The sequence below is a fragment of the Callorhinus ursinus genome, unplaced genomic scaffold (genome assembly GCF_003265705.2).
Source record: "Callorhinus ursinus isolate GAN/ISIS: 27379988/994484 unplaced genomic scaffold, GSC_fseal_2.0 scaffold68, whole genome shotgun sequence".
Lineage (NCBI taxonomy): Eukaryota > Metazoa > Chordata > Mammalia > Carnivora > Otariidae > Callorhinus > Callorhinus ursinus.
This window is the reverse complement of record NW_027397130.1, coordinates 3,805,089-3,824,561: the sequence shown is the minus strand read 5'-3', so window position 1 is coordinate 3,824,561 and position 19,473 is coordinate 3,805,089. Positions and strand designations below refer to the sequence as shown.

Sequence of the window (19,473 nt, the reverse complement as noted above, 5' to 3'; positions counted from 1 at the left end):
TCTTTTGCTGTGCAAAAGCTTTTTATCTTGATGAAATCCCAATAGTTCATTTTTCCCCTTGCTTCCCTTGCCTTTCGGGATGTTTCTAGGAAGAAGTTGCTGTGGCTGAGGTCGAAGAGGTTGCTACCTGTGTTCTCCTTTAGGATTTTGATGGACTCCTGTCTCACATTTAGGTCTTTCATCCATTTGGAGTCTATTTTTGTGTGTGGTGTAAGGAAATGGTCCAGTTTCATTCTTCTGCATGTGGCTGTCCAATTTTCCCAACACCATTTGTTGAAGAGACTGTCTTTTTTCCATTGGACATTCTTTCCTGCTTTGTCAAAGATGAGTTGACCATAGAGTTGAGGGTCCATTTCTGGGCTCTCTATTCTGTTCCATTGAGGTATGTGTCTGTTTTTGTGCCAGTACCATACTGTCTTGATGATGACAGCTTTGTAATAGAGCTGGAAGTCCGGAATTGTGATGCCGCCAGCTTGGCTTTTCTTTTCCAATATTCCTCTGGCTATTCGGGGTCTCTTCTGGTTCCATACAAATTTTAGGATTATTTATTCCATTTCTTTGAAAAAAGTGGATGGTATTTTGATGGGGATTGCACTGAATGTGTAGATTGCTCTAGGTAGCACTGACATCTTCACAATGTTTGTTCTTCCAATCCATGAGCATGGAACGTTTTTCCATTTCTTTGTGTCTTCTTCAATTTCTTTCATGAGTAGTTTATAGTTTTCTGAGTACAGATCCTTTGCCTCTTTGGTTGAATTTATTCCTAGGTGTCTTATGGTTTTGGGTGCAATTGTAAATGGGATCGACTCCTTGATTTGTCTCTCTTCTGTCTTGCTGTTGGTGTCTAGGAATGCCACTGATTTCTGTGCATTGATTTTATATCCTGCTACTTTACTGAATTCCTGTATGAGTTCTAGCAGTTTTGGGGTGGAGTCTTTTGGGTTTTCCACATACAGTATCCTATCATCTGCAAAGAGTGAGAGTTTGACTTCCTCTTTGCCGATTTGGATGCCTTTGATTTCTTTTTGTTGTCTGATTGCTGTGGCTAGGACTTCTAATACTAGGTTGAATAGCGGTGGTGAGAGTGGACATCCCTGCCGCATTCCTGACCTTAGGGGAAAAGCTCTCAGCTTTTCCCCATTGAGAATGATATTGGCTGTAGGTTTTTCATAGATGGCTTTTATGATATTGAGGTATGTACTCTCTATCCCTATACTCTGAAGAGTTTTGATCAAGAAAGGATGCTGTACTTTGTCAAATGCTTTCTCTGTATCTATTGAGAGGATCATATGATTCTTGTTCTTTCTTTTGTTAATGTGTTGTATCACGTTGATTGATTTGCGGATGTTGAACCAACCTTGCAGCCCAGGGATAAATCCCACTTGGTCGTGGTGAATAATCCTTTTAATGTACTGTTGGATCCTATTGGCTAGGATTTTGGTGAGAATTTTGGCATCCATGTTCATCAAGGATATTGGTCTGTAATTCTCCTTTTTGATGGGGTCTTTGTCTGGTTTTGGGATCAAGGTAATGGTGGCCTCATAAAATGAGTTTGGAAGTTTTCCTTCCATTTCTATTTTTTGGAACAGTTTCAGGAGAATAGGTATTAATTCTTCTTGAAATGTTTGGTAGAATTCCCCTGGGGAGCCATCTGGCCCTGGGCTTTTGTTTGTTGGGAGATTTTTGATGACTGCTTCAATTTCCTTAGTGGCTATAGGTCTGTTCAGGTTTTCTATTTCTTCCTGGTTCAGTTTTGGTAGTTGATACATCTCTAGGAATGCACCCATTTCTTCCAGGTTATCTAATTTGCTGGCATAGAGTTGCTCATAATATGTTCTTATAATTGTTTGTATTTCTTTGGTGTTGGTTGTGATCTCTCCTCTTTCATTCGTGATTTTGTTGATTTGGGTCATTTCTCTTTTCTTTTTGATAAGTCTGGCCAGGAGTTTATCAATCTTGTTAATTCTTTCAAAGAACCAGCTCCTAGTTTCGTTGATCTGTTCTACTGTTCTTTTGGTTTCTAGTTCACTGATTTCTGCTCTGATCTTTATTATTTCTCTTCTCCTGCTGGGTTCAGGCTTCATTTGCTGTTCTTTCTCCAGCTCCTTTAGGTGTAGGGTTAGGTTGTGTATTTGAGACCTTTCTTGTTTCTTGAGAAAGGCTTGTATTACTATATACTTTCCTCTTAGGACTGCCTTTGCTGTATCCCAAAGATTTTCAACAGTTGTGTTTTCATTTTCATTGGTTTCCATGAATTTTTTTAATTCTTCTTTAATTTCTGGTTGACCCATTCATTCTTTAGTAGGATGCTCTTTAGCCTCCATGTATTTGAGTTCTTTCCGACTTTCCTCTTGTGATTGAGTTCTAGTTTCAAAGCATTGTGGTCTGAAAATATGCAGGGAATGATTCCAGTCTTTTGGTACCGGTTGGGACCTGATTTGTGACCTAGGATGTGATCTATTCTGGAGAATGTTCCATGGGCACTAGAGAAGAATGTGTATTCCGTTGCTTTGGGATGGAATGTTCTGAATATGTCTGTGAAGTCCATTTGGTCCAGTGTTTCATTTAAGGTCTTTATTTCCGTGTTGATATTTTGCTTAGATGATCTGTCCATTTCAGTGAGGGGGTGTTAAAGTCCCCCACTATTATTGTATTGTTGTCAATGTGTTTCTTTGCTTTTGTTATTAATTGCCTTATATAATTGGCTGCTCCCATGTTAGGGGCATAGATATTTACAAGTGTTAGATCTTCTTGTTGGATAGACCCTTTAAGTAGGATATAGTGTCCTTCTTCATCTCTTATTACAGTCTTTGTTTTAAAATCTAATTTGTCTGATATAAGGATTGCCACCCCAGCTTTCTTTTGGTGTCCATTAGCATGGTAAATGGTTTTCCACCCCCTCACTTTCAATGTGGGGGTGTCTTTGGGTCTAAAATGAGTCTCTTGCAGACAGCATATCAATGGGTCTTGTTTTTTAATCCAATCTGATAGCCTGTGTCTTTTGATTGGGGCATTGAGCCCATTTACATTCAGGGTAACTATTGAAAGATATGAATTTAGTGCCATTGTATTGCCTGTAAGGTGACTGTTACTGTGTATTGTCTGTGTTCCTTTCTGATCTATGCTGCTTTTAGGCTCTCTCTTTGCTTAGAGGACCCCTTTCAATATTTCTTGGAGGGCTTGTTTCGTGTTTGCAAACTCCTTTAGTTTTTGTTTGTCCTGGAAGCTTTTTATCTCTCCTTCTATTTTCAATGACAGCCTAGCTGGATATAGTATTCTTGGCTGCATATTTTTCTCATTTAGTGCTCTGAAGATATCATGCCAGTCCTTTCTGGCCTGCCAGGTCTCTGTGGATAGGTCTGTTGCCAATCTAATGTTTCTACGATTACAGGTTACATATCTCTTCTCCCGAGCTGCTTTCAGGATTTTCTCTTTGTCTCTGAGACTCGTAAGTTTTACTATTAGATGTCGGGGTGTTGACCTATTTTTATTGATTTTGAGAGGGGTTCTCTTTGCCTCCCGGATTTTGATGCCTGTTTCCTTCCCCACATTAGGGAAGTTCTCTGCTATAATTTGCTCCAATATACCTTCTGCCCTTCTCTCTCTTTCTTCTTCTTCTGGGGTCTCAATTATTCTAATGTTGATTGGTTTTATCATATCACTTATCTCTCGAATTCTGCCCTCGTGATCCTGTAGTTGTTTCTCTTTTTCTCAGCCTCTTTATTTTCCATATTTGGTCTTCTATATCGCTGATTCTCTCCTCTGCCTCATTTATCCTAGCAGTTAGTGCCCCCATTTTTGATTGCACCTCATTAATAGCTTTTTTGATTTCGACTTGGTTAGATTTTAGTTCTTTTATTTCTCCAGAAAGGGTGTCTCTAATAACTTCCACGCTTTTTTCTAGCCCAGCTAGTATCTTTAAAGTCATGATTCTGAACTCTAGCTCCAACATCGCACTAATGTCCGTATTGAGTAGGTCCCCGGCAGACGGTACGACCTCTTGTTCTTTTTGCCGAGGTGATTTTTTTCGTCTTGTCATTTTGTCCAGAGGAGAAGAGATGAATGAGAGAACAAAATGCTAACAGGTTAACAACGTCCCCAGCAAATATACTCTATACAAATCAGAAAAGACCTGAAACCAGGGGAAAAGAAAGGGAAAGAAAGAAAAAAGAAAGGGAAAAAAAAAGAAAAAGATAAAAACAAACAGAAACAGAACAAAACAAAACAAAAACAGAATATGATCAAATATGATCACACTAGTGTATAGATGAGTGCCACACACTAGATTTTGGGCGTATTTTGGTCTGTTAGAAGAAAGTGCCTCCTAATATTTTAAAGGAAGAAAGACTTATATATGTGCCAAATAAGGGTTGATACAATGAAGGGATGGAAGATGACTGTAAAGATGAAAATTATAAAAGATTTTATAAAAGGAATTGATAAGGTAAGAAGTTGTTTGAAAAAAAGAAAGAAGAAGATTAAAAAACAAAGAAGAAAAAGAAAAAAGGGAGAGAATGTGATCAGTCAGGAGACTAGAACAAAGCCATACACTAGTGATTTAGGGTATATTTTGATCTGTTAGAAGAAACTGTATCTCAAAATTTTAAAGAGAGAACAACTTATATATATATGCCAAAAATAAGGGTAACTACTATGAAGGGATAAAATATGACTCTAAAAAATGAAAAATAAAAAAAATTTTTCTTAAAAAAAGGGATTGATAAGATGTTGGTTGAAAAAGGGAAAAAGAAAAATTCAAAAAACGAAAAAAAACAGTTAAAAAAATCAACTTTGAAAAACTAATGAATCATGGTAAAACAGCCATGAATTCTAGGGGCAGTATTCCCCTAGCACTGGAGTTCTCCCGTTCTCCTTGATCGGTAAACTTGGTCTTGGCTTGCTGGCTTTTCCTGCTGATCTTCTGGGGGAGGGGCCTGTTGCCGTGGTTCCCAAATGTCTTTGCCAGAAGCGGAATTGCCCCGCCCTTGTCGGTCTGGGCTAAGCAATCTGCTCAGGTTTGCTCTCCGGTGCTCTTGTTCCCTCCAAGCTCTGGTACAGCTTTGGAGGACCAGAGTGAAAATGGTGGCCTCCCAATCTCCACCCGGAGGAGCTGAGAACTCGGGGCCCCGCTCCTCAGTGCGCCCCCAGAGAAAAGCAGTCACTCCCGTGTCCCCGGTCTCCGGCCGCACTCCGTGCTCACCGGGCCTGTGACCGAGCGTTGCTATCTCTGGCACCCGACCCCGTGCGGAGTCTCCAAACCAGCAGATCCCTGCGGTGCGTTCCCGCGCCGCTGCTCCCGGGGGAGGAAGGGGAGTCTCCCCGGATCTGCCGCTTGTTGGGTCCCTGCTGGAGGAGCAGTGGCCCGACTGTCACCGATCACAGTTTATGGCAACCCCGAGCTGAGAGCGCGCGCCTCGGCTCCATCTCTGCAGCCGGCTTCCCCTCTCTGATCCCTGGGAGCTCTGCCGCACTCAGGCACCCCCGGTCTTTCTGTGACCCCGAGGGTCCTACCCCCCACTTAGCCACTGGAGTGAGGTCCCTCAGCGGAGCCGACTTCTAAAAGTTCCGATTTTGTGCTCCGCGGCTCTATCACTTGCCAGAAGCGGCGGACGGAGGCCCCCTCCCCCGCTGTCTCCTCCTGAATACCGCCTCGGATTCACTTCTCCGCACGTCATACCTTCCAGAAAGTGGTCGCTTTTCTGTTCAGAGAGTTGTTGCTATTCTTCTCTTCGATCTCCTGTTGAGTTTGTAGGTGTCAGAATGGTTTGATCCCTATGCAGCTGAATTTCTGAGACCAGACGACACCCAGGTCTCCTGCTCCTCCGCCACCTTGCTCCGCCACACAGCGAGAGAGGGAACACAAGCAGGGGGAGTGAGAGAGGGAAAGCAGGCTTCCCACGGAGCAGGGAGCCTGATGCGGGGCTCGATCCCAGAACCCTGGATTCAAAACCTGAGCCGAAGGCAGACGCTTAACGACTGAGCCACCAAGGCGCCCCTACATTCTTCTTTTTTTAAGATTTGTTTATTTACTTATTTAGAGAGAGAGTGTGCACACAAGTTGGTGGGGGGCGGGGGGCGGAGAGAGAGGAAGAGAAAATCCTCAAGCAGACTCCCTGCTGAATGTAGAGCTCCATGCAGGGTTCGATCCTATGACCCATGAGATCACGACCTGAGCCAAAATCAAGAGTTGGCTGCTCAGCCGACAGACCCACGCAGGTGCCCCGTCTGTAATTACATTCTTCTTCTTTTTTTTCAATTTGAGAAAGAGAGGGTCACCTGGGTGGCTCAGTCATTAAGCGTCTGCCTTCAGCTCAGGTCATGACCCCAGGGTCCTGGGATCGAGCCCCACATCGGGCTCCCTGCTCGGCGGGGAGTCTGCTTCTTCCTCTCCTACCCCACCTGCTTGTGTTCCCTCTCTAGCTCTCTCTTCTGTCAAATAAATAAATAAAATCTTAAAAAAAAATAATTTGAGAAAGAGAGAGGAGGGGCGAAGGGCAGAGGGAGAGGGAGAAGCAGGTTTCCTGCTGAGCAGGGAGCCCAACATGGGGCTCGAACCCAGGACCCTGGAATCATGACCTTAGCTGAAGGCAGATGTTTAACAGACTGAGCCACCCAGTCACCCCTAAACACTTCAGATTATAATCACAAATGCAATAGGTTTGATTCACTGGAAGTCTCTAATAGATGCATTCTGTTAAGCGTGTCCCACAGAGTGGTCTGTGCCCAGTGTGGTGCATGGACACACAGGGAGCCTGCTTTGTTCTGGTCATTAGACACTTGCAGGAGTCCCACATCAGGCCTTCTGAGCAGTTGGTTGTTTGAAGCATTAGGAGATGGGAAGTTTCCGCCTGCCCCTCTGCAGGAGAGGGAGCGGAGACCCACAGCACATAGCATGGCACATCTCTCTCCTAAGAAAACTTTCCTTCTCTTGTCCCCTCACCCCAAGGATGGGGGGGTGGAGCAGTAGATGTGGTCAGTGATAGCAAAACTGGTTTTGCAGCCACTTTGCCTGTCCTGCAAAGGCAGCATGGTCCCTGGTTTTGGCATGAGAGAAACTGGGTGTCTACCATCATTTTTGTTTCTCTTGGCCTTGAGCAGTCCAGCCGATATGCAGACAGCCCATTTTAACAGTTTATGCACACCTGCCTAAACACACTTTATACAGGCTATCTCTGCATACTGAGTTTGCCCCTTCTGGAGTTGCAAGATCATCCAGCCCAGAGGAGCACTGTTTTCCTTTTGAGTCCACCACCACAGCCACCAAGGTTGGGGACCTGGGCACCTCTAGGGACATGGATTCCAAATTCATGTCTCTCCCTACCAACTTCAGTATCAGAAAGACCACACTGATCATGCCAAATGCTATTTACGCAAACTGTTTTGCTCTTTACATCATGAAATACTCATCCATTTCCTTTTCAATTAATGTGTTTGGGGTCCTATTTATGCAATTTTTGTCTATCCCAAGATCATGAAGATCTCCTAGCCTCTTTTCCAAGCGTTCTATTTTCCTCTCCTTCATGTTTAGATAGTCCATCGGGAACTGATCTGGTGTGGTGTGAGGTAGGGATCAAGAAACTTTTCTTTCGTTTGGATATTCAGTTGACCCAGCACTGCTTATTTATCACACAATCTTCTCTCTTTTTTTTAGATTTATTTATTATTTATTTATTTATTTATTTATTTATTTATTTATTTATTTAACAGAGAGAGAGACAGCGAGAGAGGGAACACAAGCAGGTAGTGTGGGAGAGGGAGAAGCAGGCTCCCTGCTGAGCAGGGAGCCCGATGTGGGACTCGATCCCAGGACCCTGGGATCATGACCTGAGCTGAAGGCAGACGCTTAACCACTGAGCCACCCAGGCGCCCTTTTTTAGATTTTTTAAAAAATTTATTCATTTGAGACAGAGGGAGACAGAGAGAGCATGAGCAAGGGAAAAGCAGGCAGAGGGAGAGGGAGAAGCAGGCTCCCCATTGAGCCAGGAGCCCAATTCGGGGGCTCAATCCCAGGACCCTGGGATCATGACCTGAGCTGAAGGCAGATGCTTAACCATCTGAGCCCCCAGGCGCCCCATCACACAAGTTTACTACCTATCAAGTCCTGGGTGTACAGAGGTGGGTAAAGCAAAGCCCTTGTCTTCATGGTGAAGGCAACAGACAGGAAACAAGGGGAAAAATAATATCAAGGGTGGAGGATGCCAGGCTACATGATAAAGCAGAGTAGGAGGACAGGCCAGAATGTATTTGAGCAGGTCACTCAGGCTGTGTCCGGTGTTTTGCTATTATAAATAGCATTACTGTGGGCATCTTTAAAACAAGTCTTTGGGGATATTTCTGATTATTTCCTTATAAAAACTATGTGGATAAGGACTTAGGCATCAAGGAGTATGAGCTTCTTGGGCTTTGATACATATTTCCAAGCTGCCCTCCAGAAGAGCTTACCAATTTACACTCTGCAGAGCCCAGTGTTGGAGGGAGCTAAGCTGCCTGTGTTTCACTGATTTTGGGGTGAGCCCTCGGGGGACAGTGTGAACATGCAGACTCCCCTCCCACCACCCCCCTTCGCCTGTGGTATTTAATTTCCCTAGCAGTGCCCTTCCTCCTTTCTTCCCACCCAAGTCCTAGCCAATTTTTACATCATTCTGACCTCTCCCCTCCTGGCACTCAATTATATATTCATATTGTTTCATTATCTATGTGAAGTGAGTTGAAATATTTTATTTATTTCTTAGAGAGGGAGAGAGAGAGAGAGTGCACTTGAACAGGGAGGGGCAGAGGGAGAGGTAGAGGGAGAAAGACTCTGAACCAGACTCCGCACTGAGTGCAGAGCCCCACATGGGGCTCGATCCCGCCACCGTGAGATCACGACCTGAGCCGAAACCAAGAGTTGGACGTTTAACCAACTGAGGCACCTGCTCACCCCTATTTGAAGTGAGTTTAAACTGATCAGAACAGATACTACACATGATCTTAGCCTTATGTGTTGCTTCCCTAGAAGATTGTTTTTCCAAAGACTTGGACAAGTTTATACTTCCTGGGGCATGAAGCCAAGTGTAACGCACACAAGAAGCATGTACTAAAGCAGTGGCCAGAGTGGTGCCCTTCAGAACCATAGCACACTCACTTCCGGACAGACTTGGGCAGATAGTATTGGTCCCACTTGGATGGGCCAGTCTGCTGTTGTAACTGCACACCAGTGCGATGCTTCAGAACCCAGCACAGATGATCACAAGGACTTGGGGGAGCATCGTTCATGCACACACTGCAGCCGGAGCTGACCGGTCCACCCGAAGGGGCTTTCTGCAGAAAGGTTTCTGCCTTAAATGAGATAGAAATCACTGCAGGTTGTGTTGATGGTGACTTGTCCGTTTCTTGAGACAGCCACCAAGAAGGCCCGGGCCACCAGGAGGAGCCTGCTGCACGTCCCCTACGGGGACGGTGAAGGGGAGAAACTGGACATCTACTTTCCTGGGGAAGTGTCTGCAGGTAGGTGGCCAGCAGGCGGTCCCGCAGCAGAGCTCAGCTGGCCAGGCCGCCTGGATTCATCCCCCACACCTTTGTCTTTACAGCCTCGCCTTTCTGTCTGTTCTTTCATGGAGGGTACTGGCAGAGTGGAAGGTGAGTCTGGAGTCTGGATGAGCAGGGAGAAAGGGAGATTTGTACGAGTCCCCCGGGGTTGCTGCAACAGATGACTGCAAACTTGGTGGATTATCACAGAAGCGTGTTCTCTCCCAGTTCTGGAGGCCAGAAGGCTGAGATCAGGGTGTGCTCAGGGCCACACTCTGTCCCAAGGCTCTAAGGGAGAACCCGCTCCTGCCTCATCCAGCTTCTGGGGGCTCTAGGTTTTCGTTGGCTGCGGTTGCATCATTTCCATCTCTGCCTCCATCCTCGCAGGGCCCCCTTGGTGTCTGTGTGTCTGGGTCACAGATCTCCCCCCCTTCTCTCTTGGATGACCTCACCTCGGGATCCCTAATGACAGCTGCGTAGACTCTATGGCCACATTCCCAGGTCCTGAGGTTAGGATTTGGACCTATCTTTTGGGGGGACACTATTCGACCCACTATACCCGGTGAGAAGCATGTTCAAGCTACTCTCAGTCAGAAGGAAACCACAGTCACTAACCTTCCCAGCCTGCTCGGGACTGAGGTGTTTCCCAGGACCTGAGGCTTTCAGTGGGAGAGTCCCCGGGCAAACCAGGTCAGCTTGTCACCTTAAGATAAGCAGAGAGGTATTTGAGAGCTTCAAGGACACTGTTGTTCCCTAGGTTCTTACTAAGGAGCCTGCTATAGGATCTACCACCCCTCAAGCATAGTGATCTTCATAGCTAGATTTATAGCACTTTCACCCTTTGTCATACAAAGCTCTCTACCCATCTGATCTTCATTTCTCAAAGACAGTGCCTAAGAGAATGTAGATGTCCCCATTTTACAGATGAGGAAAGCGGACTTAGAGGTTAAGTAAAGCCCCGGGGTTTAATAGCTAGCATGTGATAAGGTAAGGACAGCGCCTACCTTCTTCCTCGTGCTACACGGAAGCAGAGAGGGGTGGAGCCCTGGGCGGAAAGGACGTGGAAGCTTCCTGGTGGCCCAGGTGCCTCCAGTTGTCACATCTTCGTCTCTTTCCACAGTAAAGACACATCAGCCTTCATGGTCAACCCACTGACAGCACAGGGAGTGGCCGTGGTGGTCATGGCTTATGACCTTGCCCCCAAAGGTAATGAGGATGGTCCTGCAGGTTTGAAGGCTGCTGGGCTTTGGAGGGGAGAGAGCCCCCCCACGGATCCTGACACAGCTCCTGCTCTCCGTGCAGGTACCCTGGACCAGATGGTAGACCAGGTGACTCGGAGCATCGCATTTGTCCAGAAGCAGTATCCGTACAATGAGTGGGTATCACTGCAAATTTTCCTTTTTATCAGACAATGAGGGAGGATGGTGATTCAGCCCCTTGGATGCAGCCCAGCTGTCCCCTCCGGCCTGTGGAGCAGAAGGCAAATTGGGAGTCTTTGGTACTGGCCCAATGCATTCGGGAAACTGAAGGTGAATTGGGCTCTCTGCTCTGACTCAACCCAGGGGAATTTACCTGTGTGGACACTCAGCAGGGGCCCACCTGGCTTCCATGATGTTCCTGACCAACTGGACCAAGCATGGAGTCACACCCAACCTCAAAGGTTTTCATGGGACTGCAGGTTTGGTTGGACAGCCATCACCCTCCGCCGATGGTCTGCACCAGGGTCACAAAATCCCAACAGCCACAGAGGGCTTGACCTGGGGCTTTGAGCCCTGTGAAACAGGCCTGCTTTGTGTCTCTACCCCTACCCCGGTCTTGCCCCTTTGGCCCTGGAGGCTGGGCTGGCCCCATATTCCCATATTGCCCCCCCCCCCCCCCCCCCTCAGAGCCAGCTTGAGGCCCAATGTGGGTGGAGTCTTGGCCCCACCTGCAGCCTCGCCCTCTGACTATTCTTAACCTTCACAGGCTTTTTCCTGGTAAGTGGGATCTATGACCTGGAGCCCATTGTCTACACCACTCACAACGCCCCTCTCCGCATGACCCTGTGAGTCATTTGTCCTCCCGGAGCTGAGCGTGAGCCTATCAGGGGGGCCAGGGGTGAAGTGCAGGCTTCTCTCTGTCCTGACCCATGCCTACCCCCTGCGCCAGGGAGGATGCTCAGAGGAACAGTCCCCAGCTGCTCCTGGAGGCAGCCTTGACGCAGCCCTCGGATCCAGCCTGCCACGTGCTGGTGACTGTGGGCCAACACGACTCCCCTGAATTCCACCGACAGTCCAGGGAATTTTATCAGGTACTCCCAACACCCCGCCTCTGGCCAGAGGTTGAGGCTCCTGTGTTCTCATTACCTTCTTCTTTATTTCACCCAAAGGGACCCCAAGACCACGAGCCATTTATTCAACAAATACTTAGCGAGGGCCTGGTACATGCCCGGCGTGGTGTGGACCTCCCCCACCCTCCCCCACCCTCCCCACCCTGCTGCCTCCTGCTTTGCTCCTTTCTCCACCCAGACACTAAGCCGAAGAGGGTGGAATGCCTCGTTTGAAGAAATCCATGATGTGGATCACTTTGAAATCATTTGGAACCTAACCCAGAAGGATTTCGTGCTCACCCAGGTGGGACACATCCTTTTACTGTGGAGAGCAAGGGTTCCCCCCTGCCCCAGCCCTTGCACAGGAGAGGTGGGGGGGTAGGGAGCACGGAGGAGCCACTTTACTGGATCTTTGGCCTCCAGGAGGCTGGGATCCTGATGGTAAGAATTGAGTACCCCACTAGCTTCCTCTACTTCACCTCCTTCTGAAATGAGGTGAGCTGCAGAGTCTGCTCCTGGACACACAGGTGGGAGATGCATGGGGCTTGGTACGAATGGGGACAGGCATTGATCTGGTGCAAGGAAAGTATCAGCCTATGTGTAACCATAAAGCAAAGCCAACTCTGGATAGGAGAGGATGGATGGATTTGGTTCATTACAATTTTTACATGGAGAATCCTTTTAAAAATCAAACATTACAGGGGCGCCTGCCTGGCTCAGTTGGTGGAGTGCATGACTCTTGATCTCAGGGTCGTTGAGTTGAAGCCCCATGTTGGGTGCAGAGCTGACTTAAAAATAAAATCTTTTAAAAAATCAAATATTACAATTTTAATGCGGAGAATTCTTTTAAAAGCCAAAGAATAAATTGGGGGAGGGCGCCTGGGTGGCTCAGTTGGTTAGGCGACTGCCTTCGGCTCAGGTCATGATCCTGGAGTCCCGGGATCGAGTCCCGCATCAGGCTCCCTGCTCAGCGGGGAGTCTGCTTCTCCCTCTGACCCTCCTGGATCTCGTGCTCTCTCTCTCTCTATCTCATTCTTTCTCTCAAATAAATAAATAAAATCTTTAAAAAAAAACCAAGGAATAAATTGGGGGAAATATTTGCTACAGATTTGGCAGATAAAGAATTACCACTTCTGTTGTTGTTGTTGTTGTTGTTGTTTTTCTGGGAAAGTGGGTACGTCATTAGCTTCACTTTTTAATCAGCTGCCACTTCTGAGGCTTTTAGAACATTCAGTTTTAACTCACATAGTTAATATTCTTACTATATAAAGAGCACTTACAAATCAATAAGAACCATTTTTATTTCTATTTAGGAATAGATTATAAATAGAAAAAAATGGACAAGGAATAAGGGCTAATTTAAGAAAAAATATGCATGGCCAGTAAACACGGGGGAAGATTAAATTATACTAGTGATCATAGAAATGTCACTTAAAAGGCCAGTCCTTTCCCACCTGTCATGGAAAATGTTCTAATGATAATTACGCCCAGCCCTGCTGGAGAGGTTGGGAAGGGCTCCTTCTCTAGTTCTGCCGGTGGGACCTCCGTCTGGTGATAGGGATCCAAACCCACTGGCCCAGTAACTGTGCTGCTTGGAATTTCTCTTCAGGATAATCAAGAAATACACAAAGGTAGTCTTTGAAGCTTTATTAACACTCAAAACTTAGACACAGCTGACATGTCCCAGTGAGGTTAAATGATGACATAATTTGGTAACAGAATGAAGTTTGTAAAAATGAGTTAGGCTACATCAAATTGTTTCAGATGTGAGAGCAAAAGCACAAGAAAGAAGTGATCCAGCATATTCCCAGTTTTTTTTTTTTTTAAGATTTTTTATTTATTTATTTGACAGAGACAGACACAGCGAGAGAGGGAACACAAGCAGAGGGAGTGGGAGAGGGAGAAGCAGGCTTCCCGCCGAAAAGGGAGCCCGATGCGGGGCTCGATCCCAGGACTCTGGGACCGTGACCTGAGCCAAAGGCAGACGCTTAATGACTGAGCCACCCAGGCGCCCCAGCGTAGTCCCAGTTTAATAATACAACGACAGCTAGACCCTTGGAGGCATATGCATGTGTGTGAAAGAAACAATTACCAGTGGTGACACAGGTGCATTTTAAAACACGAACACGTATTACTCTTCTTTTTTTAACTGGGGGAAAAGCAAACACCCATAAGTGGCATCTCTCGAAAAACCTAAGAATCGGGGTCGTGAGTTCAAGCCCCATGTTGGGTGTACCGATTACTTAGAATTTGGCCCTGGAGGCCTTTAATTAGTAAATTTTTAATTAATTAATTAGAAAACCTAATTTAATCAGGTTTAATTTAATTACATAAAAACGTAAACCCACTTAGCTTGTGGGTGAACAAAAGCGCATGTCGAGCCCGAGGTAAGTCTACATATGGCTGGGGGCTTATTTAGGACACTTCAAAGGACAGATGGGACTGGGCTGTCATTTTAAGTGACCCTTCGATGCGCAGGAATGCAGCCTGTTTCTTTCATCAGTTTCCTCTTGAGAGAGGCTCACAAGGGCCTCTCCAAATCTGGGGCTCTTGTGTCTTTCCTTCCTGCTGCAGATGATTTTGAAAACAATCCTCCAGGAGCACTGACAGCGCTGGAGTGTGCCTCCCCAGCCCCCCGATGGTGAAGCGCTGACCCCACACGCTTCCCGGTCCTGCCAGCCTCCAGCTCTCCCCGTGCCCAGGAGCGCCTCTGTTTGCTCCGAACACCACTAAAAATCTCTCTTTCGCTGGCTTCGAGGGAGGGGTTCCAGGGGAGGTCCAGCCCCAGTGAACGCTGTGTGATGCCCAAACCGCCTGGCCCCCTGCCTGCCTAGAGGGCATGACAAAAATGACAGCTCCTGGCAATAAGTAGACTTAGCTCCAGCTCAAAGTTTGCTGACCTTTTCGAAAGATTTTCTCAAACCAGCCTGTTCTGTCTTTTATGGCATTCTTTTGACCACTCTGTCCTGAGGCTTTCCCAGAGTCTCCTGGGACATAGCCTCGGGGCTGGCCCCTTCTGTGATGGGACAATGACATCCAGAGCCAGAAGATTCCTCTCCCCCCCCCCCCAGGGGTGTGTGCATTTCCCAAGCAGCCAGCCCTGTGCATCTACCACCCTCCCTACCCAGCACCCCTCCCCCACTCTGAATAACTAGCACTCCAAGTGTCATGGAGTATCCCAAAAAGGAAGAATAGCCTAGACAGTCATCAGTCGGGGATGAGTTCGTCCAAGCAGCCAGCAGCCGACCACTATGTAGCCGTTAGAAAGAGATCTGTTTACCGAGTGGGAAATCCCGCAAACATATTGTTACATGGCAAAAGCAAGATGCTTAGTGATACAGCTTAGTACCATCTCAATAACTTTACACAATACACACACGCAAAAACATGTTTTTCTCTGTGTGCCCACGTTTGTGCACGCAGGGGAAAGGCCCCGGGAGGATCCACACCTAAGGCCTCTGCTCAGTGTCTGGGGAGTTTGCTTTATATGTGTTCTTCGACTCTCAGGCTAAGAAGATAATGAATATTTAAATATAGTATGTGATCTGAGGTGCTAAAATATTCAAAAAGCTTTCAGGATGCAGGCAAATGAGAGTGATATTATAGTCATAACTTGAATTTATTACAGGTCCTCAAAGGAAATGACTCACAGACCGTAGGACGTGATTTAACATTGGCAACAAATTCCGAGTGAGACACCTCGCAGCTGCTGCTGGGGGAAACCCAAGCTTTCACCACACCTAGGTGGAGAATTGCCCCCTTAGGTTATGCCCTTTTGAGGCCAAATGCCTTAAAGTAAGCAAAAGGCAGAACAAAAATGTGTTCGCCCCCTTGTGATCCTATTTTCATTAAAAAAAAAAAATACATAAACGGGGCACTTGGGTGGCTCAGTAGCTTAAGCATCTGACTCTCAGTTTTGGCTCAGGTCATGATTTCAGGGTCGTGAAATCCAGCCCTGAGTGCGGTTCTGCGCTCAGCCTTCTCTCTCCCTCTGTCCCTCCCCCCACTCATGCACTCTCTCTCTCTCTCTCTTTCTCAAATAAATCTTTAAAAAAAAAAAAAGATACAGGGTGGCACTTGGGTGGCTCAGTAAGTATTTGCCTTCTGCTCAGGTCATGATCTCAGGGTCATAGGATTGAGCCCCACCTTGGGCTCTGCTCTGCGGGGAGTCAGCTTCTCCTTCTGCCTGCCACTCGCCCTGCTTGTGCTCTCTCTCTCTGTCAAATAAATACATGTAATCTTTAAAAATAAATAACATTTTAATTTAATATGCAACTTATAATAAATACACTGTGGCCTGGATAACTTTTTATGGCTTTTTAAAAATGGCGTCATGATTTCTTTTTGTATTCAAGTATAATTAACATAACAGTGTTCTGTTTCAGGTGTACAATGTTACAGCTTAGCAATTGTGTACATTGCTCCCAGTGTTCATCTCGATAAGTGTGCTCTTAATTCCCCTTATCTATTTCGCCCATCCCCCCACCCACCTGCCCTTTAGCAACCACCAGTTTGTGTTCTGTATTTAAGAGTCTGGCTTTTTCGTTCATCTCTTTTTACCCCTCATTTGTTTTGTTTCTTAAACCCCACATATGAGTGGAATCTTACGCTTTTGTCGCCCTCTGTTGGACTTATTTTACTTAGCATAATACCCTCTCCGTCCATCCACGTCGTCACAAATAGCAAGATCTCATCCCTTCTATGGCTGAGTAATATTTCATTGTGTGTATATATCACATCTTCTTTTTTTAATTTTTTTTGAGATTTTATTTATTTGAGAGAGAGAATGAGAGGTAGAGATCACGAGAGGGAAGAGGGTCAGAGGAAGAAGCAGACTCCCTGCTGAGCAAGGAGCCCGATGTGGGACTCGATCCCGGGACTCCAGGATCATGACCTGAGCCGAAGGCAGTCGCCCAACCAACTGAGCCACCCAGGCGCCCTATATCACATCTTCTTTATCCCTTCATCAGTCAGTGGACACTTGAGCTGCTTCCATATCTTGGCTGTTGTAAATCATGCTGCAATAAACATCGGGGTGCATGCATCTTTTCGAATGATTGTTTTCATTTTCTTTGGATAAATACCCAATAGTGGAATTGCTAGATAATATGTATTTCTATTTTAATTTTTTGAGGACACTCCATACTGTTTTCCACAGTGGCTGCACCAGTCTGCATTCCTACCAACAGTGCACAAGCGATCCTGTTTCTCCGCAGGCTGAACACTGGCTCCAACACTGACTATATTCTGTGCTTTTTTATTTTAGCCATTCTGACAGGTGTGAGGTGATATCTCATTGTAGCTTTAATTTGTATTTCTCTGATGATGAGTGATGTTCAGCATCTTTTCATGCGTCTGTTGGCCATCTGTGTGTCTTCTTTGGAAAAACGTCTATTCAGGTCCACTGCCCGGTTTTTAGTCGAACAATTGTTTTTCTTTGGTGTTGAGTTGTATAAGCTCATTATATAGATAACTGTATTAATGTTAAATTTCCTGATTTTAGCAATTGTGCTGTGGTTATATGAAAGATGAAATATTTAGGGGTAAAGAGGGATAATGCTTTCACCTTACTCTTAAATTGCTCAGGTAAAAAATATACAGATATACACATACTATATATATTCTCTCTATTCTCTCTCTCTATATATACATATATGTGTGTGTATAGGCATCATGTAAACAGAAAATCTGGATAGAGTATACATGAGTATTCCTTGTACTATTCTTGCAAACTTTCTATAATTTAGAATGATACAGTAAAGGGGCACCTGGCTGGCTTAGTCAGTAGAGCATGCAACTCTTTTTTAAAAATTTTTTAAAAAGATTTTATTTATTTACTTGACAGGGAGAGACACAGCAAGAGGGGGAACACAAGCAGGGGGAGTGAGAGAGGGAGAAGCAGGCTTCCCGCTGAGCAGGGAGCCCGATGCGGGGCTCGATCCCAGGACCCTGGGACCATGACCTGAGCCGAAGGCAGACGCTTAACGACTGAGCCACCCACGCGCCCCTAAAGCATGCAACTCTTAATCTCAGGGTTGTAAAGTCAAGCCTCTGGTCAGGTGTAAAGATTACTTAAAAATAAAATCCTTAAAAAAAATAATAAAATGATACAATAAAAAGTTTCCAGAGGCACTTGACTGGCTCAGTCAGTAGAGTGTGGTAGAGCATGGGATTCTTTTTTTTTTTTTTTTTTTTAAGATTTTATTTATCCGACAGTGAGAGACACAGCGAGAGAGGGAACACAAGCAGGGGGAGTGGGAGAGGGAGAAGCAGGCTTCCCGCCGAGTGGGGAGCCCGATGTGGGGCTCAATCTCAGGACCCTGGGATCATGACCCGAGCCGAAGGCAGACGCTTAACGACTGAGCCACCCAGGCACCCCAGAGCATGGGATTCTTAATCTCAAGGTCCTGAGTTTAAGCTCCATGTTGGGCGTGGAGCCTACTTAATTAAAAAAGTTGTTTCCAAAATGTTGTGACATTAAAAGAATAGAAACCAGCAGCCCGCGCGGGGCCAGAGCACTGAGAAGTCCTCTTATTTCTGGCCTGCGGATGTGAGAGGCGCCACTCAGCCACCCCTGCAACTCGGGAAGTGACCTCAGAACACCCTGTTCCTGATGCAGATGGAAGACACACAGATTTCCCCGTAGGCTGCAGGATTTGCCTGTTGCTGGGACACCACTTGGAGGAGGGAAGGGGGGCGTTTGCCCTGGGGTCAGCCCCACCCATCCTCCCTGTCCTTCCCTGTTCTCTCCTACGTTTGTCATTGCCCCCACCCCGCCCCTGCCCTCCTGGACACCCAGGTCTGGGCGGTCAGTGATGCCCTCAGGAACTTAGAGTTAATGTCCTTCTCTGTCCTTTAGTTGTCTTTCAAGATTTCCTGAAGCTTTTGTGTGGCATCGAAGCCCTCTAGAATTATCCTTTCTGACTTGGTGGAACAGGTGGGGACCTATCTCGGCCCTCTTTGGTTGCCTAGCACCTGGGAGCTGCTCAGGGCTCTGTTCCTGGAGTTGGTTTCACTCCCAGTCCTTTCGGGACTTCCACCAGCGATCCTGGGTCTCCTTTTGTTTTTGTTTGTTTGTTTGTTTGTTTTTTTAAAGATTTTTATTTATTTGACAGAGACACAATGAGAGAGGGAACACAAGCAGGGGGAGTGGGAGAGGGAGAAGCCCGCTTCCCACCAAGCAGGGAGCCCGATGCGGGGCTCGATTCCAGGACCCTGGGATCATGACCTGAGCCGAAGGCAGACGCTTAACAACTGAGCCACCCAGGCGCCCCTCTGGGTCTCCTTTTATTCACCTGTAAAAGAATCCAGCTGGAGCAGGAATAGGCAGACAGACCCACAGGCAGAACTGAGGCTGGTTTGGATCCCAGAGATGGGTCCCAGCACATAGGGGAGTTTGCTAAGTGATAAAAGTGGTGTTTCAAAACCTGCCTTTGTTCGAAGCTGCTTACCAAACAGTGTGGGGTCAACTGGCCAGATCTTGGCAAAGAAACCTGAACCCTTTCCACATGTACCTTCTATCGATATACTTCTGAAAGGATCAAGATTTTAACAGTGAACACCAAAACCAGAAGGAATCTTCAATGAATATCTTTTATAAGTCATCTCAGAGGGGAACAAAACAAAAGAAGCCAACCAGAAATAGAAAACAAAAGTCA

At 46.3% G+C, this 19,473-nt stretch overlaps 1 protein-coding gene across 2 annotated transcripts in view; it reads left to right on the top strand.

The window, feature by feature from the left end:
• AFMID (arylformamidase) overlaps positions 1-17,584 on the top strand; it is a 28,239-nt gene extending 10,655 nt beyond the window's left edge. The window contains exons 3-12 of one of the 2 annotated variants that reach the window (XM_073886028.1): positions 9,382-9,486; positions 9,570-9,618; positions 10,628-10,713; positions 10,810-10,882; positions 11,070-11,167; positions 11,473-11,551; positions 11,656-11,797; positions 12,015-12,119; positions 14,390-14,456; positions 16,974-17,584. In XM_073886028.1, coding sequence (XP_073742129.1) covers positions 9,382-9,486; positions 9,570-9,618; positions 10,628-10,713; positions 10,810-10,882; positions 11,070-11,167; positions 11,473-11,551; positions 11,656-11,797; positions 12,015-12,119; positions 14,390-14,422 — 770 coding nt within the window. In that variant the 3' untranslated portion in view covers positions 14,423-14,456; positions 16,974-17,584. Of the gene's footprint in view, positions 1-9,381; positions 9,487-9,569; positions 9,619-10,627; positions 10,714-10,809; positions 10,883-11,069; positions 11,168-11,472; positions 11,552-11,655; positions 11,798-12,014; positions 12,120-14,389; positions 16,846-16,973 lie in introns of those variants that run through there. The other variant, XM_025859907.2, reaches the window with a different exon arrangement.
• Positions 17,585-19,473: the final 1,889 nt, after the last annotated feature.